Raw genomic sequence first — 26,616 nt, 5'->3', positions numbered from 1 at the left:
TCACACTTTTCAGGGTTAAATTCCATTTGCCACTGTTCTGCCCATCTGACCAACCCGTCTATATCGTCCTGTAGCCTGAGGCTGCCCTACTCGCTCTTTACCACTCCACCAATTTTCATGTCATCTGCGAACTTACTGATCATACCTCCTACATTCATATCTAAATCATTAATTTACACTACAAACAGCAAAGGCCCCTGCACCGATCCCTGCGGTACACCACTGGACACAGGCTTCCAGTCACAAAAACAACCTTTGACCATCGCCCTCTGCCTCCTGCCACTAAGCCAATTTTGGATCCAATATGCCAAATTGCCCTGGATCCCATGGGCTCTTACCTTCTTGACCAGTGTCCCATGCGGGACTTTGTCAAAAGAGTTACTGAAGTCCATGTAGACTACATCAACTACACTACCCTCATCCACGCACTTAGTCAACTGCTTGAAAAATTCAATCAAATTGGTTAGACATGATCTCCCCCTGACAAAGCCATGTTGACTATCCTTGATTAATCCTTGCCTCTCCAAGTGGAGACTAATTCTGTCCCTAAGAATTTTTTCCAATAATTTCCCTATCACTGATGTTAGGCTCACTGGCCTGTAATTCCCTGGTTTATCCCTACTACCCTTCTTGAATAATGGTACTATGTTAGCTGTCCTCTGGCACATCCCCTGTGGCCAGAGAGAATCTGAAAATTTGTGTCAGAGCCCCTGCAATCTCCTCCCTTGCCTCGCACAGCAGCCTGGGATACATCTCGTCTGGACCTTTTTAAGCCTGCTAAAATTGCTAGTACCGCCTCCCTCTCAATACTAATTTGTTCAAGTATATCACAGTCCCCCTGCCTGATTTCTATGCCTACATCGTCCTTCTCCATAATGAACACAGATGCAAAATATTCATTTAAAACCTCACCTACATCTTCCGGCTCTACACACAGATTGCCATTTGGTCCCTAATGGGCCCTACTCTTTCCCTGGTTATCCTCTTGCCCTTAATATACTTATAAAACACCTTGAAATTTTCTTTTATTTTGCCCGCCAGTGTTTTTTCATGCCCCCTCTTCGCTCTCCTAATTTCTTTTTTTAAGTGCCCCCCTGCACTTTCTATACTCCTCTAGGGCTTCCACTGTTTTTAGTTCTTTGTTTCTGCCAAAAGCCTCCCTTTTTTTCCTAATCCATTCTTGTATATCCCTTGACATCCAGGATTCCCTGGGCTTATTGGTCCCACCCTTGACCTTTATGGGAACATGTTGGCATTGTACTCTCTCTATTTCCTTTCTGAAAGACTCCCACTGCTCTGATGTGGATTTCCCTACAAGTAGCTGATCCCAGTCCTCTTTGGCCAGATCCTGCCTTATCATATTAAAATCGGCCTTCCCCCAATTTAGAACCTTTACTTCCAGTCTATCTTTGTCCTTTTCCATGACTACCTTAAATCTCACTGAATTATGGTCACTGTCACCAAAATGGTCTCCTACTGACACTTCTACCACTTGCCCGGCTACATTCCCTAGAATTAGGTCCAGTACCGCCCCCTCTCTTGTCGGACTTTCTACATGCTGGCTCAAAAAGCTCTCCTGGATGCACTTTAAGAATTTTGCACCCTCTAAGCCTTTCACACTCTGACTATCCCAGTTAATATTGGGGAAGTTGAAATCCCTTACTATTATTACCCTACTATTTCTACACTTCTGAGATTTGCCTACATATCTGTTCCTCTATCTCCCCCTGTCTGGTTGGGGGCCTATAGTACACTCCCAGCAAATTGCTTGCCCCCTTTTTTGTTTTTCAGTTCTACCCATATGGCCTCATTAGAGGAACCTGCTAAGATATCGTCCCTCCTTACAGCAGTAATTGACTCCTTGATTAATATATAGACACCCCCTCCTCTTTTACACCCCCCCCTCTGTCTCGCCCGAAGATTCTATACCCCGGAATATTGAGCTGCCAGTCCTGCCCCTCCCTCAACCATGTCTCTGGAATAGCAACAATATCATACTTCCATGTGTTCATCAGCACCTTCAATTCATCTGCCTTACTCGCTAGACTCCTTGCATTAAAATAAATGCCATACTCCCTTGTGCCATTACCTATTTGCTCTGCCTTCCAGGCTGACTTGTTTTTTCCTCTATATTTGGCTGTGCATCACCCCCTACTATAGTTCCACTCCATATCCCATCCCCCTGCCAAGTTAGTTTAACCCCCCCCCCCCCCCCCCACACAACAGCACTAGCAAACCTCCCCGCAAGGATGTTAGTTTCGGTTCAGGTGCAACCTGTCCGACTTGTACAGGTCCCACCTTCCCCAGAAGCAGACCCAGTGATCCAAGAAACTAAAGCCCTCCCTCCTGCACCAACTCTTTAGTCACCTGCCCTGCTTTCAGCCTTCGCACTCCCAGAAAAAAAAATCTTCTATTTATAGTGCTATGATCTGTTTTGCAGGGTGGGGTTGAAGTACGTAGAGGGGAGATATCGGAGTTATGCAGGGAGAGCACAATAGGTGGCCAGCTGCTGAGGTGAGAAAATGGTGGGGTGAAACAGAGAGGGGGAGGGTGGTCAGGTCATGACAACAGAATGGACAGGAGAGATGATGGGAGTGAGGCAGTAGCAGAGAAACAGGAGAAAGCATTGAAGTGTGATTCATCAGTTCTCCAGCTCTTTTTCAATTCCTCCTCTCATCCCCAAATCCGCCCTGCAGCGGATCAGTCATGCCACATGACTTACCACCTCTACTTACAAGGCAAGAAGAGCAAGAATCAGAAACCTATTTAGAGAAAATACAAAAGAAGTAAAAAGGAGAGCGTCATTGAGAAGAGGGGGACAGAAGCAGCAACACAAAGTTGATCGATACCGATAAGAAAAAGACTGCTCTGACTTTCCATGAACAGTGCTATGGAGATCTGCTAGTTCCAAACATATTGGAAGTATAAGTGAGCATTATATTAATTACAAACTAAATTGAACAGTATAATGATTTTGTGATGCAGTGCGGGTGTACAAAGTATCAATTAAATGTTTGTCATGCAACAACCTAAAATTTGTACTGAAGAGTTCTTATCATTTCCACTGTCTATGGTAAATAATGACATGGTAACCATTAATGGGGGGGGGGGGAAACATTAAATTTAAAAACAATTGAAAAAAATGCATTTCCTTTTTGTAATTAAAAAAAAAAGGCATTCGAGACTAAAGGCAACAAAGGTGAGTTAATTATATAATTGGCCCCATTGTGGTATGCTAAATACCATAGCTCGGATTTTATGAGACTTTGCTGGTGGCTCACTGGTTGCATTTGCCGGTTATCAAATTGAGTGTGCCAGCTTACATGCCCAATTTATTGTGCTTTGAATTTTGTGAGTCACTATTTTTGAGATAGAAAGGAGACAGTGCTACAGACGCAACCAATATTTAAATAGTAAAATTATTCAACTGAAATCCCTTGCTAAATTTCACTACTTTTGGGGAGGCTCCACCCCAGCACACACCTTGCCCTGAAAAAATGAGCGCCTGGCTGCTCCACAGCTTAGCCTATTTTGCCCCAATTCTTAAAGCAAGGTTGAGATTTATTTTCAGTTAATGTTGATGTATTTTTTTGACACAGAGCATCTACCTACTCCTACATTGAACATCCTGCACACTTTATTTACTTGTGTATTTATGTCTTTTTGCTAAACCTAAGCTTGTTCAACAGGATTTCCCTGCAATATTGACGACTTCTGTTAGATTACAAGCTGCAGCTAACAGAGTTGGGAGGATGGGAATCCTTTTGGCTGTTCACATAGTTCTGCATGAATTGACTGAGGATGAATTCATGAGAGGACAAAATCATGAAGTTTAGTTTCACCTTGTCCGCATCAATGCGTAAGGACCTGTCTTAACAGAAGAGCACAAACAAACAATGAGACCCTTTGGGATACTATTGTTCGGACTGCTCGGGCAGAGCTGCACTAAAGTCCAGCCAAAGTCTCCAAAATCATCAGTCTGCTGCAAGCTACACAGCTTTGCTATTCAGTGAGGGGTAAGCATGCAGCAGATAATGAGGAAGCCTGTGGGTATGCTAGCCCACGGGCAGAGGAGGAAGAGGAGGAGGGTGCCATCGAGAGAGCTAATAATGGACTGGTATATTGGTGCTGATCTCTGAGATCATATAACTACTTCCATACTGGACACATCCAGCCGCTGACCAATTTTATTTTACTATGAAAAGCCACATATTGTTTCATCAAAAATATGCTGCACTGTGCCTCTAATGAAACTGAACTGGGATCTTTCAGCCCCCTCCCAACAATTATTACCTTTCCAGTGCCCTACCTAGCACAAAATGTCCACACTAAAGAGAAATAAAAAATCAATATTTATTTTGTGATTATTACAGTAATTATGTGCTCTAAGCCCAGTACATGCATATCCCCTTGGTGACCCTCTGAGGTTTATTTTCTTACTATGTAAACTAACACTGTATCAAAGTATTCCCGGAGTGTGGGATCAACTGTGGTGGAAGGTTGGTTTTGGATGGTGTAGTTCTATTGAAATTATCGTGGCCTTGAACCTCGGGGTGCAGAACCAGTCTCTACAACCAACAATGCAGTGATTGCGAGCAGCTGTGTGCTCACTGGCACTTCATCAATCCTTCTAGAGTTCTGGGTGGAGTGGAAGGGTGTGCAGACATCCTGAGAGGAGGTTGTCTCAGTGGACCCTTCACCTGCCATATCTTCAGTACTGGTCACCCCGACTGGATGTCCACCGATCTGCATGGGAGCAATCTGTGTAGGTTAGGTCTGCTGTCATTGCCCCTTCCAGCTGATCAGTGAGCCTGTTAAATCCAGCAGCAAAAGACTCTTGTAAGTGAGTGGTATCAGTGGAAGAAAGTTGTTCTGTGCTTGTGCCCTCTGTGCTTTGTGGCTCCCTTGCACATGGCCATGAAAATACCATGATATTCTACATTCTCCTCATGCATGACTGCGGTGATGTCGGAGGTGCATTGCTGGACATTCCCCACCAGCTGCTGCAGACTTCACATGGCGGACTGAAAATACCTTGTGATCCTGCATTAACTCCCTTCTGAAGGCAGGATACCAGTACTTGCCCAAATAAAGATATCCATCATGGACTTTCAGCCTTCCTCTTCCTCTACTGCCACCACCACTTGCTGCTCCTCACTTGTGAGTTGTGAATCACCCACTACCTTCCTCAAACTCTCTACTGACATTTTCTGAAGTGCTGATATTTGGTGCATGTAAAGAAATTGCAAGTCCTGCTGTGAACTGCCAGGGTCCGTACTACAACCTGTTCTGGCCTCCTCACCTTGGAAAGAAAGAAGAGCATTTTCAACTATCTTCTTCTGCTCCACTATTGAGGCCCAAAGAAGGAGATGGCCAAGTTCAATATACAGCCTCAACCAAGCATCTTGCAGCACCTGGTACCACCCGCTCCTACAGTGTCAAACACCGTCACAGACATACATAATGTGCGTGCGTGGTGGAGCTGGGGGGGCAGGTGTAGTGTTAGCGAGTTGCAGATGGAAGCATTTTGTGAATCATAGAACATTAATGAGGAGGGACAAGTGTAGGAGATGCAACCAGCTGGAAAGAAGGCCAGCTCAGGTAGGCCAAGTGGAGCAAGTGTCAGTAGGTGAACATTTATGGAGCAGTGATCAAAATATCATAAGGTTTAGATTAGCTATGGGAAAGGACAGGGAGCAATCTAGAGTAAAAATGTTTAACTGGGGGGAAGGCCAATTTCAGTGGGATGAGAATGAATCTGGCCTGGGTAAACTGGAATCAAAGATTGGCAGGCAAAACTGTAGTGGAACAATGGGCTGCCTTTAAAGAGGAAATAGTTCGGGTACAGTCGAGGTACATTCCCACGAGGGAGAAAGGCAGGGCAACTAAAATCAGAGCTCCCTGGATGACGAAACTGATAGAGAATATGATGAAGCAGAAAAAGAGCGCATATGACAGATGTCAGGTTGCAAATACATCTGAGAATCAGGCTATATATAGAAAGGTCAGAGGAGAAGTGAAAAAGAAAATAAGAGGTGCAAAGAGAGGGTATGAGAATAGAATGGCAGCCAACATAAAAGGTAATCCAACAGTCTTGATGGGATAAAAATTGATAAAGGAGAGGTATTAGAAAGGCTGGCTGTACTTAAAGTAGATAAATCACCAGGAGTGGATGGGATGCATCCTAGGATGCTGAGGGAATTAAGGGCGGAAATTGCGAAGGTACTGGCCATAATATGCCAATCCTCCATAGATACGGGGGTGGTGCCACTCTTTAGGAAGAATGTGAGGGCCTTTGAGAGGGTGCAGCAAAGATTTATGAGCATGATTCCAGGAATGAGGGACTTAAGTTATGTTGATAGACTGGAGAAGCTGGGGTTGTTCTTAGAGCAGAGAAGATTGAGAAGAGATTTGAGAGAGGTGTTCAAAATCTTGAGTATAGTGAACAGTGAGGAGGAAAGTGATGGATTTCAGGAAGACATAGACAGGCTGGTGAAATGGGCAGACACGTGGCAGATGAAATTTAATGCAGAAAAGTGCAAAGTGATGCATTTTGGTAGAACGAATTGCAAATGTTACACCATTGTTCAAAAAAGGGTGTAAAAATAAATCCAGCAACTACAGGCCAGTCAGTTTAACTTCTGTAGTGGGGGAGCTTTTAGAAACTGTAATTAGGGACAAAATCAACAGTCACTTGGATAGGGGTGGATTAATTAAGGAAAGCCAGCACAAATTTGTTAAAGGCAAATCATGTTTAACCAACTTGATTGAGTTTTTTGATGAGGTAGCAGAGAGGGTTGATGAGGGTAATACGGTTGCCGTAGTGTACATGGATTTCCAAAAGGCATTCGACAAAGTGCCACATAATAGACTTGCCAGCAAAATTGAAGCCCATGGAATAAAAGGGACAGTGGCAGCCTGGATAAGAAATTGGCTAAGTGACAGGAAACAGAGAGTAGTGGTGAACGGTTGTTTTTTTGGACTGGAGGAAGGTATACAGTGGTCCCCAGGGGTCGGTTCTAGGACCACTGCTTTTCTTGATATATATTAATGACTTGGACGTGGGTGTACAGGGCACAATTTCAAAATTTGTAGATGACACAAAACTTGGAAGTATAGTGAACAATGAGGAGGAAAGTGATGGACTTCAGGAAGACATAGACAGGCTGGTGAAATGGGCAGACACGTGGCAGATGAAATTTAATGCAGAAAAGTGCAAAATGATGCATTTTGGTAGAACGAATGAGGAGAGGACATATAAACTAAATGGTACAATCCTAAAGGGATCCTAAATCTGTGTGCTAAAATCGTTGAAGGTGGCAGGGCAGGGCAGGTTGAGAAAGCAGTTAAAAAGGCTTACAGGATCCTGGGCTTCATCATAAATATAGTAATAGAGTATAAAAGTGTGGGAATTATGATGAACCTGTATAAAACAGTGGTTCGGTCCCAACTGGAGTACTGTGTCCAATTCTGGGCACCACACTTTAGGAAGAATGTGAGGGCCTTTGAGAGGGTGCAGCAAAGATTTATGAGAATGATTCCAGGAATGAGGGACTTAAGTTATGTTGATAGACTGGAGAAGCTGGGGTTGTTCTCCTTGGAGCGGAGAAGATTGGGAGGAGATTTGATAGAGGTGCTCAAAATCTTGAGCCTGGACAGAGTAGATAGAGAGAAACTGTTCCCATTGACAGAAGGGTTGAGAACCAGAGGGCACAGATTTAAGGTGATTGGCAAAAGAACCAAAGGCGACATAAGAAAAAACTTTTTTACACAGCGAGTGGTTAAGATCTGGAATGTACTGCCTGAAAGGGTGATGGAGGCAGACTCAATTTTATCTTTCAAAAGGGAGTTGGATAAGTATCTGAAGGAAAAAAATTGCTGGGCTATGGGGAAAGGGCAGGGGGGTGAGACTAGCTGAGAGTTGGCACGGGCTCGATGGGCCGAATTGCCCCCTTGTGTGCTGTAAACATTCTATGATTCTATGATAAGGACACCTTCAGCTGCTGAGCCCAGGGATTTGGATTCCATGAGGCCTACATACTGATGTACTTTGGTAGCTCAACATCAGCACTTTGTGGAGTAATTTGATAGCATGTCAAGCAGCCTGTACAGTTTGGGAGCTTCAATGAGGGAGTCTGTAACTCATCTCTCTTTAGTGCTGTATGATCATCTGATTGAGCTGCAAAGCACCATGGAGAAAGTGGTCTCATTAGAATCCTCTGCAGCGGAGCCCTCTAGCTGATGTGATAAGCACAGGCACAGCATTTATAAATGTTATGACTGGAATTATACAAACCTTGGATTCCAAGTTACTGTAGCCTTTTTTGTCTGGATTCACCGTGTTAGCTTTCTGAAGTTGATTCCCTGTCATGAGGAGTGTTGTGGAAAAGTGATGATGCATTCTTCAGTTTGTCTGCATTATGGGCCCGCTGGAGGGAACGGTTAATTTGGCAGGAGTATTGGGCAGACATGGAGATGCAAAGGGTTGGTCAATTAGGCTGTGCCTGGAATTTAAATAAAGGAAATTATGATTGTATGAGGCGCGAGTTGAGTAGGATTGATTGGGGAATGTTACTCAAAGGGTTGACGGTGGATAGGCAATGGCAAACATTCAAAGATCGCATGGATGAACTACAGAATTTGTTCATCCCTGTTTGGCATAAAAATAAAACAAAAATGGTGACTCAACCGTGGCTAACAAGGGAAATTAGGGATAGCATAAGATCCAAGGAGAGGACATACAAATTGGCCAGGAAAAGCAGTAAACCTGAGGATTGGAAGCAGTTTAGGATTCGGCAAAGGAGGACAAAGGGATTAATTAAGAGGGGGAAAATAGAGTACGAGAGTAAGCTTGCAAGAAACATAAAAACTGACTGTAAAAGCTTTTATAGATATGTGAAGAGAAAAAGTTTGGTGAAGTCAAGCGTAGGTCACTTACAGTCAGAATCAGGGGAATTTATAATGGGGAACAAAGAAATGGCAGACCAATTAAATACATACTTTGGTTCTGTCTTCACAAAGGAGGACACAAATAACCTCCCAGCGATGTCGGGAACATAGGGTCTAATGAGAGGGAGGAACTGAAAGAAATCAGTATTTGTAGGGAAATGGTGTTAGGGAAATTGGGATTGAAGGCCGATAAATCCCCAGGGCCTGATAATCTACATCCTAGGGCACATAAGGAAGTGGCTCTGGAAGTAGTAGATGCATTGCTGGTCACCTTCCAAAATTCGATAGACTCTGGAACAGTTCCCATGGATTGGAGGGTAGCTAATGTTACCCCACTATTCAAAAAAGGTGGTAGAGAGCAAATGGGGAAATACAGACCGGTAAGCCTGACATCGGTAGTGGGGAAAATGCTAGAGTCCATTATAAAAGATCTAATAGCAGAGCACTTGGAAAACAGTGACCGGATCGGACAAAGTCAACATGGATTTACAAAAGGTAAATCGTGCTTGACTAATCTACTGGAATTTTTTGAGGATGTAACTGGTAGAATAGATAAGGGAGAACGAGTGGATGTGGTGTATTTGGACTTTCAGAAGGCTTTTGATAAGGTCCCGCATAAGAGATTAGCGTGTAAAGTTAAGGCACATGGGATTGGGGATAAGGTACTGATTTGGATAGAGAACTGGTTGGCAGACAGGAAGCAAAGAGTTGGAATAAAAGGCTCTTTTTCCGAGTGGCAGGCAGTGATTAGTGGGGTACTGCAGGGATCGGTCCTAGGACCCTAGCTATTCACAATATATATAAATGATCTAGACGAGGGAACTAGATGTAATATCTCCAAGTTTGCAGACGACACAAAGCTGGGCGGGCGTGTGTGTTGTGAGGAGGATGCCGAGAAACTCCAGTGTGATTGGGCAGAAGCATGGCAGATGCAGTATAATGTGGATAAATGCGAGGTTATCCACTTTGGTGGCAAAAACAGGAAGGCAGATTATTATCTGATCGACAATAGATTGGGAGAAGGGGAAGTGCAACGAGACCTGGGTGTCCTTGTGCACCAGTCGCTGAAGGTAAGCATGCAGGTGCAGCAGGCAGTTAAGAAGGCAAATGGTATGTTGGCCTTCGTAGCGAGAGGGTTCGAGTACAGGAACAAGGATGTCTTGCTGCAGTTGTACAGGGCCTTGGTGAGACCACACCTTGAGTATTGTGTGCAGTTTTGGTCGCCCTATCTGAGGAAGGATGTTCTTGCCATGGAGGGAGTGCAGCGAAGATTCACCAGACTGATACCTGTGATGGCAGAAATGACGTATGAGGAGAGATTGGGTCGATTGGGCTTATACTCGCTGGAGTTTAGAAGAATGAGAGGGGATCTCATTGAAACTTATAAAATTCTAACGGGACTAGACAGACTAGATGCAGGAAGGATGTTCCCGATGGCCAGGGAGTCCAGAACCAGGGGTCACAGTCTATAAGGATAAGGGGTAGGCCATTTAGGACAGATGAGGAGGAATTTCTTCACCCAGAGAGTGGTGAACCTGTGGAATTCTCTACCACAGAAGGCAGTGGAGGCCAATTCATTAAATAGATTCAAGAAGGAGTTAGATATATTTCTTAAGGCTAAAGGGATCAAGGGCTATGGGGAGAAAGCAGGGACAGGGTACTGAATTTGGATGATCAGCCATGATCTCATTGAATGGCGGAGCAGGCTCGAGGGGCCGAATGGCCTACTCCTGATCCTATCTTCTATGTTTCTAACACTCACAGATTGAATTGTTTGTTGTGTATCCAATTCCTCTGTCTCATCTTTCAGTGTTGCATGCAAGGAGACTAGTGCATGTAAATGCATCCTGAAATAATGGGTTACAGCACAGAAACAGGCCATTTGGCCCATTATCTAGTAATTCTCCACTGCCTTCCGCTTATGCTATCTTTCTATTTCTGCCTGTTCCATAATTAAGCCTGCAAACTGTATGCAGTTCTGGTTGCCATATTATAAAAATGATGTAGAGAAGGCGGAGGGGTGACTTAATAGAGGTCTTTAAAATTCTGAACGGTTTTGATAGCATAGACACAGAGACAGTGTTTCCAATTGTGGGGTAGACACAGAGACAGTGTTTCCACTTGTGGGGAAGAGCAAAACTATAGGCCATCAATATAAGATAGTCACCAAGAAATCAAATAGGGAGTTCAGAAGAAACATTTTTACCCAGAGAGTGGTGAGAATGTGGAACCCGCTACCACAGGGAAAAGTTGAGGCAAATAGCATAGATGCAATTAAGGGGAAACTCGATGAGGGAGAACGGAATTGAGGGTTATGCTGGTAGAGTTAGATGAGGAAGAATGGGAGGAGGCTCGAGTGAAGCATAAACGCTGGCATGGATTGGTTGGAGCAAATGGCCTGTTTCTATGCTGTCTATTCTATTTAATTCTGTGTAAGCGTCTTTATGGGCAAAGTTGTGCAGGACACAACAGGCAACAGTAGTCTTGGAGATCTTTACAGGGCTTTACTGTAACATTCTTCCCCCTGATCTATCCAATCAATGGAATCACTGCTTGAGGGTGTTGAAAGTGTGTTCTACAATGACCCTGGTGGAATCGTGATGCATTTCCTTGCTCCCCGAGCAACCATTGCACTATTGAGTATTGTAGGATAAAGGCATCACTCGAGTTGCCAATGTAAAGGGTATTGATGTACATAATTCTATTGTGATGGTCACAGAGTTGCATTGAAGGCTTGTGCGTGCAGCCAATGATGCCTTGTACTTTGCCACATGGTAGAAATCGGAGCTTTTTCTGTTGGTAGCTGATAGCTACTTTCCAAATCAAAATTGCTTAAATTAGTGGCCCTGACAAAAAATCCGTTAGTGACCTGGTTCACGCAAGCATATACTGTAGGTTGCAAGATGTGACCTAGTTGCCTCACGTTTACCTGTAGAAACCTGGCACACACAATGTAGTGCAGCTGTAACCTTCTCGGCCTTCTCAGCCTATCTTGGAATTGGTTTGCAAATCTGGCTGCAGGAATGTGCATAGTTTTGTTGTGGCTTCCTTCCGGAATCTTCATGTGTGCAGAAAAGTGTCTTCAGACAGATACCAACAAGACCAAAATAACACTGAAACAGTGCACTGCTAAAAGATACAGCTAAAAGAAACCGGATTTTGCCGTCAGGCAAATTGATGGCGCTCGCCGCTGACCATGAAGAAAGCTGCCCTCAAAGTTCTAGCGATCTCTGTGGCATTGATTTCACCTCTCCCAACGTTAATTTGAATCTGATGCCAAGTCTAGGGGATCTCCAGCATCCAGTAACAGTGATGTCATCAAGCTGGCTAAGCAGCCAATCACATTTCAAGAATTCTCACAGACAGCAAACCAAGAAGTAAAAAGCAAGTTTTATCCTTCACTTTTTAATCATTTTATAGAGAGCAAAAGAAAGATTGGGACATTCACATGGGATTAAGGTAGAAGCTGAAAAATCATAAACTTTTTTTTTTATCATAATGGAAAAATTTGGCATTCCACAAATCTAAAATTAGTTTTTCAGAGCCAGAACAGTTGTTCAGCAGTATTTATGATTCAGTAGTACGTCATTAAAAACCCAGTTACACCTAATTCAACAAGGCTTAACTTTTTCAGGGGATTTTAAGAGCGATATTCCAGCATAAAAGCTTACATTCTCATCAGTTCAGTGATTTCAATTGATTGCCGGCTATGGAGAGTTGAACAGCGTGCCCTGTGGAGGAGCAGGGAATGGTTGACCGCAACTTCTGGATTTCCGTGTTTAACTGCGCATGCATTTACTCCAGAAGTTGCTGTCAGATTCACAGTTGTAATGATGGTGAACGCTGAGAGTTTCACTGTCATTACAACTGCAAATTCCAGGCCAATATACTTTTAACAACAAGAACCTAAATGAAGGGAACAGTGCTTCTCTGCAGCCTCTGATTTATATAGTTTTTAGCTGCCTGGGTTGGAGATCACATAATGGGGCTCTCCTGTTATTAGCATAATAATCAGGTCTTTAATGAATGAGACAGCCAGATTTCTACTAACATCAAAAAGATTTTTAATTAAATTTGGACTACCTGGAAAATTGATAAATTTAGTTTTGCATTATTTGCACTTATATTTTAGGTGGTCTCACACCCTTTGTCTAAATTCAATTTTAGTGACTGCAGCTGAATTACATGATACTTAAACTGTGGAGTGTAACTGGTGTATAATTAATGTGGAAGAAAGAATGGAATGTCTTTTTCTTGAACAGAGTATTGATTAAATTGGGCAGTTTGGACATTTGTCCTAAAATCTAATGTGAATTTAATTGGTTTAAAAAAAGATAAGTACAGATAGTTTAACACTGACTATCACTCTTTGGAAAACCATTGTAGTTGAGTGCACTCAAGCTTAGTGCTAAGGAGCTACTTCCCTTTTGAAGTCTTGATGTTTAGAATTTATAGTACTTAAAATTCATGTCCAGGGTCTACTAAAATAAAAACAGAAAGTACTGGAAACGTACAGCAGGTTAGTCAGAATTTGTAAAGATAATATACAGGTGTAAGAGCCTGCCTCCGAACTGAAAGATTATCAAGCCCATTTGTCGGGTAGAATTACAGAAGTTTACAGTTTTGGGATTTACTAGACTTATCCAAAACTAATCCCACTTCTCTGCTTGCTCGAAATATCCCTGCATCCTCAGCTGCTTCAAATATTTATTCAGTTTTCTTTTAAAAGATGCAATGATCTCTGCCTCAACTACTCTCTGCGGCAAAGCATTCCATGCTCCAACAACCTGCTGTGTAAACAATTTCCCCTAAAGCGCTTTCCTCGCAGTTGTAATGACAGCGAACGCTGACTCTCCTCACTCTCTTAATCACAATTTTAAATTGATAACCCCTCATCACTCACTCCCCAACCAAAGGAAATCGTTCTTCCCTTTTCACTCCATCAAAACCCTTCATAATTATTACAAAAAACAATTAAATGTCTGCTTAGCCTTCAATGGAAATAGCTGCGGTATCTCAAATTTTTGGGGCAAAATTTTCAACTGTTGCTCAGATGATTGACAGGAGGCTGAGCAATCACTGTACTGGCCGCGCTAGACGTGCTCCTATCTAGTTATCCAGCAAGTTAAACACTTATTCAAAATAATTCCTCGTGAAGCCGTTTGCTGTTTGAAGCTTTACTTGAACAAATTTGTTAAACTGTAAACAAAGACAAAGTATGTTTTGTACATAAACTGAGTACTATACATTCGATATTACATAAGATATAAACATATTTACAACAGTAGAATAGACTAATTGTATAACTAACTAACATTTGGACTGTACTTCTGTAAATACCGACTATTACTTTTTATAAACACATTATTGTCAAAATACTACTCTGACAACATTGCTATCATGCTAATAGACAAAGATACTCACAGATATTGCGCCTGGCCTAACATAGAAGATCAGATTACATTGGATTGCGAATCCCTCATGGAATCCTCCATTACTCAAGCCAGGTTCTTCCTGGACTCCTACTTCCTGGGTCACAGGAAGAAAGGTAGAAAGGTCAAATGACGTCTCACACAGGAAGAAAGGTAGAAAGGTCAAATGACCTCTCCTCCCACAAACACTGCTAACACACAACCACCACCAGAGGGTGCTATCTGCATATAAAATGGTCCATCAGTCCAGAACAATCACTGTTATACAATGTAATATTACATGACTTGTCCTCATGCTGTTTGTTTCTATTTTTAAAGATATATGATGTATTATAAATCAACCATAGAGTGATGGGATTTGAATCTGTAATTCCTTACATGGTGGCTTCCCAATCTCAGCCTTGCATTCCTGGGAAAGCCATGAACAGCGGCCCTTTGCTTTCCCCACAGGTGCGGGGGAAGGAAAGTCCATGGGCCATATATTCCGATGTCTACGTGTGTGTACACGTGGTGTACACACCCGTAGAGACATCGGACATATCGGTTTCAGGCATGCGAAGCGCATGCACTGAAAACCGGTATTTCCGATCTGTCAAGAATGCTCTTGACGCCTGCCCTAGAGAAGGGCCTCTGTGGGCAGATAGTTCCGCTTTCTGGAGAACCTTCGCCTGCGGAAAACCCTTAGAAATCTTACGCCTGGTAAAAGCAGGCGTCGGACCTGTTTTTACCAGCATAAGAGTTGAAAAAAGTTTTTTTTTTAAATTTCACTCATTTATAATTTTAAAATACTTTAAAAAAAGATAAGTTTATTTTTAGCCCCGTAAAAAACTTTAATTATTTTTTAAAAAATGAAATTTTTGTTGAAAATATTAAATTTATTGTAATTTCAACTCATTTTAAAAACATGATGGTTTTTAAAAACATTTATTTAATGTTTTACAGTGTTTTTGGGGTGATCTCCATTCATATATTTGGCAGGTCTATCTGTCAAGTGTATGAAGGGAGATTCCCTTCTCCTATTGGCTCCCCATGGCCCACGTGATCCCTGGGACGCTTGCAAACTGCATGCGCCTCTGGGATATGTGGACCCTGTGCATTTTGAGTTTGGAGAGGCCCAGAAGCGGAAGTATATGCACCTCGGGCGCCCTCGAGTAAGTTTGTAGTTTTTTTTCCAGTTCGGAGGCCTCCGCATGCAGGAAGCCTCCGATCGGAAAATACGGGCCAATGAGCCAGTCACCTGGGTTGCTCTTGCACACCTCCCAGCACCTGGCTGTCTAGCAGCATTGATGAAGGTTTAGTAGCAGTTCTCCAGCCTATGTTTTCAGCCATGAAGGGTTTTTGGTATAAAAAGACCATGGGTAGGGCAACTATGGAAGAAAATTATAAAAATTACTAAAAAAATCATACTTTTACACAACTAATAATGAACAATTTACTGGTAACAAACTTGAAAAAGCTTTAAAAAGAAAATCTATATAATAACATTATTTCATGACCGTCACATCAGAAATCATTCTGTGGTTAACTATGAAATTTCGCTACTTAACCTAGGAAGCTTGTTATACTAGAAGTAACATGGTGGCATAGCACACTGCACCATTGATACATAGTGCCATGCAAGCAAGGGATGCAGGTTGAGCAAAGCACTTGGTTGAATTCTTGCAAGGTAATTCTGTTCAGACGTGTCAGTGCGGAACAGTAAAATGACCTTGCGTCATGCAAAGTGTGGGGTGAATAAGAAAATTACTTTTTAATATACAAGTTTCAGAATCTAAATTTTAGATCAAAATTAATTATATAAAATCTGTTTTCTTCAAAAGACACCTGCAGAAAATAGCAATTATCATTCAGAAAACATGGCGAGGATATCGTAGCAGAGTGTATTTCAGATCCATGGTGCAGGTAAAGACTTTCATTCTATTAGGCAATGCTAATTGATTTAGCTCTTTACAAAAATCCATTAAAAAGGGGTGATGTCTTATGCTCATTAAAGGACATCAACCGTAATATTTTATTACATGGACAGACTGTTCAATTTGGACAGGTTAGATCCTTTCTAAAATGTTTAATTGAAATGTTGTCCAACCATTGTATGTTTGGACATAAGGGCCAACCTAATACTGCTCTAGTCTATGGGCGAGAAAATGGGCTCAGTAGCACCTGTTTTTTGGGGGGGTTCGAGTACCGTTAGGGATCCAAAATGATGCCTGCAGCAGCGCGCACACCTCTGCCGCGAAGTTGGTCAGATGCTATCTTAGTAAAGGCGTTGATGCGCGTGCAGTTAACGTCCACCGGAAGTATGCAGAGCAGGAAGATCATGATGCCAATCCGCGTGCAAAGCTGATTTGATGCCAGCGCCTCCATTTTGGAGCTTCATGCTTCAGCTGTCACCCTCTCTTAAGCTAGCACAGCTGAACACGCTTTAAGCAGCAGGAAGGGCCCCCCACCAGTGCTATTTAAAGGGATCATCAACTACTTACAGGATAGTTGCCAGTTGATTTCTTCACGTTTTTGCTGCTTTCCATAGTTGTTTCTAGTTTCAAAAATCTACAGGGAGTGGTGTGTCAGGTGCTGACGTACTTTTTCCTAACTTCAAGGCTTCTGCACAAACCAGTTGCTTCCAGACATGGATGCACTAGTAGGCCTTGCTCTTGGAATCAAGCATGACTGCGAGACTGAGCAGAGGCCATGCAGGACAAGTTGCTAGAAGAGGGAAGTGGAGGAGGGGAGAATGGCTCTCAGCAGGAGGCCATATTAGCCCAGGTTGTTCAAGGAGCAATCCTCCTACCTGAACCTCGGCGACGGCCAATGTTTGATGATCTTCCCTCCACGGCCGCCAACCTCATACTTCCCCAACACCGCACAGCCTGCTTCTACTTCCTTCCCAAGATCCACAAACAGGACTGCCCCGGTAGACCCATCATTTCAGCCTGTTCTTGCCCCACTTATCTCGACTCTAACTTTTCTCCCCTTGTCCAGTCTCTTCCCACCTACATCTGCAACTCTTCCGACGCCCTCCGTCACTTTAATAGTTTCCAGTTTCCTGGTCCCAACCGTCTCCTTTTCACTATGGACGTCCAATCTCTCTACACCTCCATCCCCCACCAGGATGGCCTGAGGGCGCTCCGCTTCTTCCTTGAACAGAGGCCTAACCAGTCCCCATCCACCACCACCCTCCTCCGCCTGGCTGAACTTGTTCTCACATTGAACAACTTCTCCTTTGACTCCACACACTTCCTCCAAATTAAAGGTGTTGCTATGGGAACCTGCATGGGTCCCAGCTATGCCTGCCTTTTTGTGGGATATGTGGAACATTCTTTGTTCCAGTCCTACTCAGGTCCGCTCCCTCACCTCTTTTTCCGGTACATTGATGACTGTATCGGTGCCATTTCCTGCTCTCACCCTGAACTAGAAAACTTCATTCACTTCACTTTGCTTCCAATTTCCACCCTTCCCTCGCCTTCACATGGTCCATCTCCGACTCTTCCCTTCCCTTCCTCGACTTCTCTGTCTTCATCTCTGGGGATAGGCTATTGACAAACATTCACTACAAGCCCACTGACTCTCACAGCTACCTGGACTACACTTCCTCCCACCCACTTCCTGTAATGACTCTATTCCATTCTCCCAGTTTCTCCGTCTCCGCCGCATCTGCTCTGACGATGCCACCTTCCATACCAGTGCTTCCGACATGTCTTCCTTTTTCCTCAACTGAGGATTCCCCTTTACTGTGGTTGACACAGCCCTTGACCGTGTCCGTTCTATTTCCCGCACTTCTGCTCTCACCCTTTCCCCCCCCCCTCCCGGAACCACGATAGGGTTCCCCTTGTCCTCACCTTTCACCCCACCAGCCTCCATATTCAATGGATCATCCTCCGCCATTTCCGCCACTTCCAGCGTGATCCCACCACCAAACACATCTTCCACTCACCTTACCTTTCAGCATCCCTCCGTGACACCCTGGTCCCCTCTATCACCCCCAACACCCCTTCGCCCGACACCTTCCCGTGCAAGCGTAGGAGATGCAACACATGCCCTTTTACCTCCACCCTTCCCACTGTCCAGGGCCCAAACACTCCTTCCAGGTGAAACAGCAATTTACTTGTACTTCTTGCAATTTAGTATACTGTATTTGCTGCTCTCAATGCGGTCTCCTCTACATTGGGGAGACCAAACGCAGATTGGGTGACCGCTTTGCGGAACACCTCTGTTCAGTCCGTAAGGGTGACCCCGAGCTTCCGGTCGCCTGCCACTTTAATTCTCTGCTACACTCCCACTCAGACCTCACCGTCCTCGGCCTCCTGCACTGTTCCAATGAAGCTCAACATAAGCTCGAGGAACAGCACCTCATCTTTCGATTAGGCACCTTACAGCCTTCTGAACTCAACATAGAGTTCAACAATTTCAGACCATAACCTCCGCACCTATTTTTTTTCCATTTATTTTATTTATTATATATTGTTTCTCTCTCCCACATGGCAGCTATCTTTCATTCTGCCAATTACACTTCATCTAGAGCCATGTTTTGTTTCTTAACTTGTCCCATTAACATCTCCTTTTGCCTTGCGCCATCTCTTAATGTCTCTTAATCTCTCCTGCCTTCCATCCTATCACAGACTTTCCCTTTTGTTCTTTCCTCCCCTCCCCCTTTCCCTGCCCCTGCTCTTGCTTAAAAACCTGTTCGATCTCCAGCTTTTTCCAGTTCTGACGAAGGGTCAGCGACCTGAAACGTTAACTCTGTTTCTCTCTCCACAGATGCTGTCTGACCTACTGAGTATTTCCAGCATTTTCTGTTTTTATTTCAGATTTCCAGCATCTGCAGTATTTTGCTTTTGTAGCAGAATATAGAACTATGTCAGATAGTTCAGTAAACTAGCAAAAATGCATTAAAAATGAACATTTGGCAATAAGTGATATGTGTCAAGGAGGCAACAATATTTGCATGGGTCACTTCAAGGACTAATGAGGAAGAAGGAATTATGCTTAATTCAGGTCAAAAATACAAATTTTCTGCACTCTTAATTAACATATATACTGCAAACAACTGTTTCTTAATCGCATATACTATCCAAATATTTTCCTGTTGATTTCAATAGATGATATGTTAACATGGGCTGAGCAGTTTAAATGTTGCAAATTTTTAATAATTTATATTAAATGATATGAAATTCATAGGACCTGCAATTGCCCTCATGAGGCTAAGTGTATGGTATTTTATACAGATGGTCAGAAGGCATAATTTTCATTCTTGGGTACAGATATTCTTGAAGGGTGGATGGTAAAAAGCATTGTTTCTTTGAAATTTTAATTCAACCAGACATTGTGAAATGTAAATGTCCTTTATGCTACAGTGAAACACTTTAAAAGACCTTATGTTTAAAACTCTACAATACAGATTGCCACCAGCACTTGTGGATATTTCTTCTTTTGTAATTCTGGTCTTAGTAGAGTAACATTGATCATAAAACTCAGTGCAGATCTTTTCATGATAATTTATCTCCAACAGCATGTAATTTGAATATAGTATGTTTTAATGGTTAAGTTTGCATTATACATAAAACGATAGCTGTCTTTTGAATGTACAATTGGAGTTTTTCTCTGTGACTGCATTTCTTATTATGTATTATTTATAAAGATTCTTAACTTTTATATGTCAAGTTTGAGCTATATCTTTCTGTAACTACAGTCTGTTCTATCTTCTTTAATTCACAGAGAGCATATTTTATTACAAAGATGAATTTCTACAATGAAATGGCTGTCAGGGTAAATATATCTCCCTCATTATTCAACAAATGATGGCATCAAAATGTGCTCTAAATATGCTTTTATGCTGTATTTGGTAATCTAAATCAGAAGCAAAGCGAGTATCCATCTGGAAAAGTGCCAAATTCTTTTGCTTAATATAGTTCGGACAAAGGAATTCAATTTATTGTATAAATTGCTCGAAGTGTATTTCTACTTAAGAAAATGGCTTTAAAATGTAGCAGAATTTTAACAATGTACATTGTTGAGCTTTAATACTATGGATACTACATATCTATTAATCCATATTTTGTCACAATTATGTCATCTTGTGGGAATCAAAAACAGCAGATATTGGTGTGAATGTTCAACTTTAGAAAAATACATATTGTTTATTATTAGACCACTTAATTGTCATCACATGGACCACTAGATAAAACCAAATTGGCAAAAACATTAATATTTGCTTTAAAAGATGGCACAGCTGGAGCTTATCAGTGAAGGAATATTTTAAATGGGTTTGAAAAAATCAACCCAGATCACACTGATTGGCATCAAAAGTAAAATAAAATGCAAGGGATCTTGATTATTAAGCAACAAATTAGTGTACTAACATAATGCACAGCAGAAAGGTAGAATGCAGGTTTGACATGCATTTCTTTATTGGTGAGGCCTTGATGTAATCTAAACTGACTGAGATTAAGCATGGAGTGCAGTTAGAGTAGGACAGAAAAAGAGTCAGAAAACAAGTCATGTTATATAACTCTCCTGTACAATCGGTGTCTGTCGTAAGAGCATAATTGGTAGAAACCTGGAAACAGGTTGCTTTCCTTTCCTCTTTGACTGGGAGAAAGAGGCAAAGAAAATAACTTAAAAACTAAGATGAAAGCTAATAAATAATACCAACTTTACAGGAGCTGACATTGAATTCAATTATTTTTAATGCAGCTTTGAATATGTAAAACAGCTACAGCAGTGTACCTAAACTTGTTCAATTAATTGAAATAATCTGAAAGGGGCACATTGAAGAACAACTTCATATTCAGGAAGATACAATCATTGATTTGATCTTCTGTAAAGTCTTTGAGCTAAAAATTCTGGGGCTTATCTTTACTGGCAAAAAAATGCCGAAAGATGACATCCTCCATTTTGGTCTTCTCTGTAGCGCTGCCGGTGAGTATTAGCGCCTTGCAAAAAAAAAATGGCGGATTGCCGACTTAACATCACCACAGCCAATTTTGACCCTAGCGCAACGTTCAGCGCTGGGTCATAATCAGGCCAGGGAAACCTAGCGTGCAAAGAGACTGACAGAGGCGCTGTCGGCACCTCTTAAAGGGGCACACATATTTTTCAGCTATGTTTGCATTTAAGCTTTTGGACTGGATATTTTTGATTTTATTGAAGTAGTGGCTTGCTGCAGTAGATAATTTTTTAAAATTGTGTAGGGAGTACTGCTAGACACTTTCAAGGCCTCTGAGAAAACAGAAAATGCTGCAAATACTCAACAGGTCAGGCAACAACCGTGGAGAGAGAAACAGAGTTGACACCTCTGATTGAGATGCTGCCTGAGCTGCTGAGTATTTCCAGCATTTTATGCTGGTATTTCAGATTTACTGCAACCACTTGCAGAGGGAAGAGGAGGAAGTAGAAGAGGAGGAAGCAGATGTCAGGATACATCCCAAACAGCCCCTTTGTGGCTGGGATATCCGGGATGGCATCATCCGCCTGCGGTCCCAGTGACCACAACCCCAATTCCTCTTTCAACATTAGTCCCACACCTTATTTCCCCTCTGATACTGACCATCACAGTGTCCTCTTGGCCACAATGCTCAAATAAAAGCCATAACAAAGCAAACTTTCCAATCCAACATTATATATTTATCCATCTAATATGACATCAAGGAATCAATTCTTCACCCTTCTGCATTCTCTTAGTGACTGCCTTGTGTGTGCCTCTGCCTATCCTACTGATGTAACGCAGTGCTACCCCAGTGGCTGCAGCATGGCTGGAGGAAGGCCGCTGACTTTCATAGAGTCATAGAGTTATACAGCACAGAAAGAGGCCCTTCGGCCCACCGCGTCCGCGCTGGCCATCAAGCCCTGTCTAATCATCCCATTTTCCAGCATTTGGTCCATAGCCTTGTATGCAATGGCATTTCAAGTGCTCATCCAAATGCTTCTTGAATGTTGTGAGGGTTCCTGCCTCTACCACCCTTTCAGGCAGTGAGTTCCAGACTCCAACCACCCTCTGGGTGAAAAAGTTCCTCCTCAAATCCCCTCTAAACCTCCTGCCCCTTACCTTGAATCTATGCCCCCTTGCTATTGACCCCCCTACTAAGGGGAAAAGTTCCTCTTTATCTACCCTATCTATGCCCCTCATCATTTTGTACACCTCAATCAGGTCCCCCCTCAGCCTTCTTTGCTCCAAGGAAAACAACCCCAGCCTGTTTAGTCTTTCTTCATAGCTGAGGCGCTCCATCCCAGGTAACATCCTGGTGAATCTTCTCTGCACCCTCTCCAAAGCAATCACATCCTTCCTATAGTGAGGCAACTAGAACTGCACACAGTACTCCAGCTGTGGCCTTACTAGCGTTTTGTACAGCTCCATCATAACCTCCCTGCTCTTATATTCTATGCCTCGGCTAATGAAGGCAAGTATCCCATATGCCTTTTTAACCACCTTATCTACCTGTTCCGCTGCCTTCAGGGATCTATGTACATGTACACCAAGGTCCTTCTGATCCTCTGTACTTCCTAGGGTCCTACCACTCATTGTGTATTCCCTTGCCTTATTTGTCCGTCCAAAATGCATCACCTCGCACTTTTCAGGGTTAAATTCCATTTGCCACTTTTCCGCCCATCTGACCAATCCGTTTATATCGTCCTGTAGCCTGAGGCCTTCCTCCTCGCAATTTACCACCCCACCAATTTTCGTGTCATCTGCGAACTTACTGATCATACCTTTTACATTCTCATCCAAATCATTTATGTAGATCACAAACAACAAGGGACCCAGCACCGATCCCTGAGGTACCCCACTGGACACAGGCTTCCAGTCACAAAAGCAACCTTCGACCATCACCCTCTGCCTCCTGCCACTCAGCCAGTTTAGGATCCAACGTGCCAAGGCACCCTGGATCCCATGGGCTCTTACCTTCTTGACCAGTCTCCTATGCGGGAGACACTTTCAGTGGGGGACACTGCAAATGGCCTTGCTGGTTGACCTTGAGGAGTTGGTGGCTGGGTGTGTCAAATCAATCATCTTCTAATTGTTCTTCTTCACACTCCTCTCCCTCCTCTTGTTGACCCACTGGCTGGGCAAGCTGCATTTCTTGGGTGTGTGAAATGAGGAAGGCACAAGGGTGCAGTTGTGCTGAGGGGAGGGCGGGAAAGCAAAAGGTGTATGTGAGAAGGAGGATAACGTATGAGGATAATAGCCTCTTGTATCCTTTCAGCCCTGCCGTTGGCCAAGGGCTCGGCCATGCCCCTGCACCCTCTCCAAGAGGGTGAGGTGACACTAGGAATGGGAGATGTGCCTCATGATTGGTACAGATTGTTGGTAGATGAGTGATTGGGGGGAGTCATGCATTGAGCAGTGCGTGAGGCTAGTGATGCAGTTGATAGGAGACGGCATTTGATTCGCTGACCTTGACCATTGGTCTGAGGTCATGAAGCTTCTTTGGGCCCTGGAACCAGGTGGCGACACTGGTGGCACATCATTCTTTCTGGAGGACCACCTGGTCCCTGTGGGTAGAGAACCTCTCTTGCAGTGTTGACCCCCTGCACAAAGCTGGAGTGCGCCTTCCCTGGCTTGCCCGTCTCCGCCTTTGCCTCCGCTCATCCACTGCTGAAACCCTCATCCATGCCTTTGTTACCTCTAGATTTGACTATTCCAACGCACTCCTGGCTGGCCTCCCACATTCTACCCTACGTAAACTTGAGGTCATCCAAAACTCGGCTGCCCGTGTCCTAATTCGCACCAAGTCCCGTTCACCCATCACCCCTGTGCTTGCTGACCTACATTAGCTCTCGGTTAAGCGATGGCTTGATTTTCAAAATTCTCATCCTTGTTTCCAAATCCCCCCATGGCCTCACCCCTCCCTATTTCTGTAATCTCTTTCAGCTCCACAACCCCCCGAGATATCTGCGCTCCTCTAATTCTGCCCTCCTTGTTAGAAATAGCCAAGTTACGGCTATCTCTGGTCACTTTAAATAATCAGGTTCGAGTGCAAACCAATATGGTGGGTATATTGTATTTAATCAGAGTTTAAGACGGAATATAACACATTAGTTATACAGCAAAAACATATGACCGTGACAAGAAGCTGATACCGATCCGATCGGACAGACGGTTGACACACTTGAGCAGTTCTCCTCTTCCTTTTGTCTAGAGCCTCTCTCTCTCTCTCTCTCTCTCTTTCTCTCCATCTGTAAGTACAAGTTTTTGGGAGATCACTTTTATTCTACTTTTAGGGGTGGGCCTGAACCTGGATATTGATAAGACCTTTTGACCTATAGAAGTTCCCATAACACCTTAATATCCAATGGGATTTCTAGTTCTTTGACACAAGAATCGAGACAAAGTCCACCCTAAAGATGTAACACATTTTGGCCACATGTCTTTCTCGGTTTATATTTTCCCAGGGTTTCCTTCCTGTGGAATTCATGTCTTCTCTCTTTTGTCCATTTCCTTCTTTAATCTGAAGAGGCACAACTAGAAACCTGTTCGCTTCAGAGTGCTACCTCCTTTATTACATAGCAAATGTTTACATTAACTTCCCCAAACTTCCTTCCGTTATCTTCGCAAGCAGTTCTGTTAAGCCAATTTCAAATCCTACCTTAGCATTATCTCTTCTTCTTAGGCAGTCCCTCGGAACCGAGGATGACTTGCTTCCACACTAAAAATGAGTTCTCAGGTGATTGATGAGTCCAATGCGGGACCTACAGTCTCTGTCACAGGTGGGGCAGACAGTGGTTGAAAGGGTGGGTGGGTGGGGTGCTTGGGTTGATGTGCGCTCCTTCCGCTGTTTGCGCTTGGCTTCCGCTTGCTCCCGGCAAAGAGACTTGAGGTGTTCAGCGCCTTCCCGGATGCTTCTCCACTTTGTGCGGTCTTGGGCCAGGGATTCTCGGGTGTCGGTGGAGATGTTGCACTTTTTCAAGGAGGCTTTAAGATACTGCGCGTATCCTCTAAGATACGCGCAGTGTCCATATCTGAGCTGGTGGCTGTGAATGTGAAATCAAGTGACTGTGCTGTGTCTTCATCATCACTCTCTTCTTGGTGTTCCTCCACTGCCTGGCCAGGTTGTACCTCTTTGGTATCTGAAAGGAAAAAGGCACAAGAGTAAGGTTGTGTTGAGTGGAAGGGGAAAGTAAGAGGTGCATCCTTGCACCATCTCCAGCTTGTAAATCAGAAGAGATTGTGGGCTAAGGGGGAAGTGGGACACAAGAAGGAGGATTAAGTATGAGGATACTGTCATCTTCGATGGTTTCAGCCCCAGCACTGGCCACGGCCTCAGCAATGGCCATTCCAATAATGGCCAGCACCATCTCCTCCATAGGCGAACCTCTCCCCCTCAGGTTAGCTCCTGCTAACTCTTGTCCTACAAGAGGGAGGAAAGTGTGTCAGTGAGTGTCATGCAATCTGTTTGGGTGATGTGACTGTCCTGTTGAATAGTTGGCAGTGTGTGCAAGCTGTAAGATGTGGGTGTGAGGCTTTCAACAGTACTAAGTGTGTGAGGGTGAGATGAAGCATATGAATGTTGGGTATGAGTCCTGATTGATAGAGATTGTTGCTCGGTGAGTTATGGGGGTGTGGTGAATTGAGCAGTGGCTGAGGCTGGTGGTGCAGTTGGTAGGGTATGGCATTTGAAGATGCATTAACTGACCTTGACCACTCGTGTGGTCATTGAACTTCTTGCAGCACTGTATCCAGGTCCTTGGGGCTTGACTCCTGGCATTGACCTCCATGACTATCTGCTCCCACTGCCTTTTGACCATGTGCCTTCTGGCCCTGCAAATACAGGACATCTCTCCTCCTTTCCACCTCCTCAATTAAGACCTCCAGTGCAGCGTCTAAAACCCCTGGACCCGCTCTTTCCCATGTTGTGCCATTCCTCACACTTTCCCAGGACAGATTCACTTCCTGCACGGCTCCCAGCACCTGCTCCAGCCACAATGCACCTCTGCTTTAAGAAGTGTAGGCTAGCTTTAAGCAGTGCAGCCTAGCTTGAAGTGGTGCAAGGAAGTTACAATTTTTGGCCCCCTGCTGATGCATGCAGCGGTTCACGCTGGCTACATGCAGAAATCATTATAATGAACAGGCAGCATAAAGTTATCATGCTGCCTACATTTCAATCAACGCATCTGTGCCCGTTTTGTGGGACTATCCAATTAAGCCCCCTGTGCCTTTAAAGCCAGTGCTTTATGTAGGGTAGCTGTAGATGCTGATAAGATGCTGAGGTCAGAATGTAGTTGTAAGTGCTTGTAAATTTCA

The 26,616-nt window shown here is 43.6% G+C and overlaps 1 protein-coding gene across 12 annotated transcripts in view; it reads left to right on the top strand.

Annotated features, from left to right (window-relative positions):
* The window catches only part of spata17 (spermatogenesis associated 17), a 548,756-nt gene that overhangs the window by 10,645 nt on the left and 511,495 nt on the right, over positions 1–26,616 (top strand). For 5 of the 12 annotated variants that reach the window (XM_085981083.1, XM_085981092.1, XM_085981099.1 and 2 more), the window contains 2 exons: positions 16,202–16,283; positions 20,094–20,144. In XM_085981083.1, the coding sequence (XP_085837209.1) occupies positions 16,202–16,283; positions 20,094–20,144 (133 nt within the window). Of the gene's footprint in view, positions 1–2,696; positions 2,929–16,201; positions 16,284–19,186; positions 19,374–20,093; positions 20,145–26,616 lie in introns of all 12 variants that reach the window. The other 7 variants (XM_085981103.1, XM_085981102.1, XM_085981096.1 and 4 more) reach the window with 3 other exon arrangements.

The sequence above is a fragment of the Somniosus microcephalus genome, chromosome 3, assembly GCF_052327205.1.
Source record: "Somniosus microcephalus isolate GS21.2 chromosome 3, FLI_Smic_1.0, whole genome shotgun sequence".
Taxonomy (NCBI): domain Eukaryota; kingdom Metazoa; phylum Chordata; class Chondrichthyes; order Squaliformes; family Somniosidae; genus Somniosus; species Somniosus microcephalus.
This window is presented reverse-complemented; position numbering and strand designations above follow the sequence as displayed.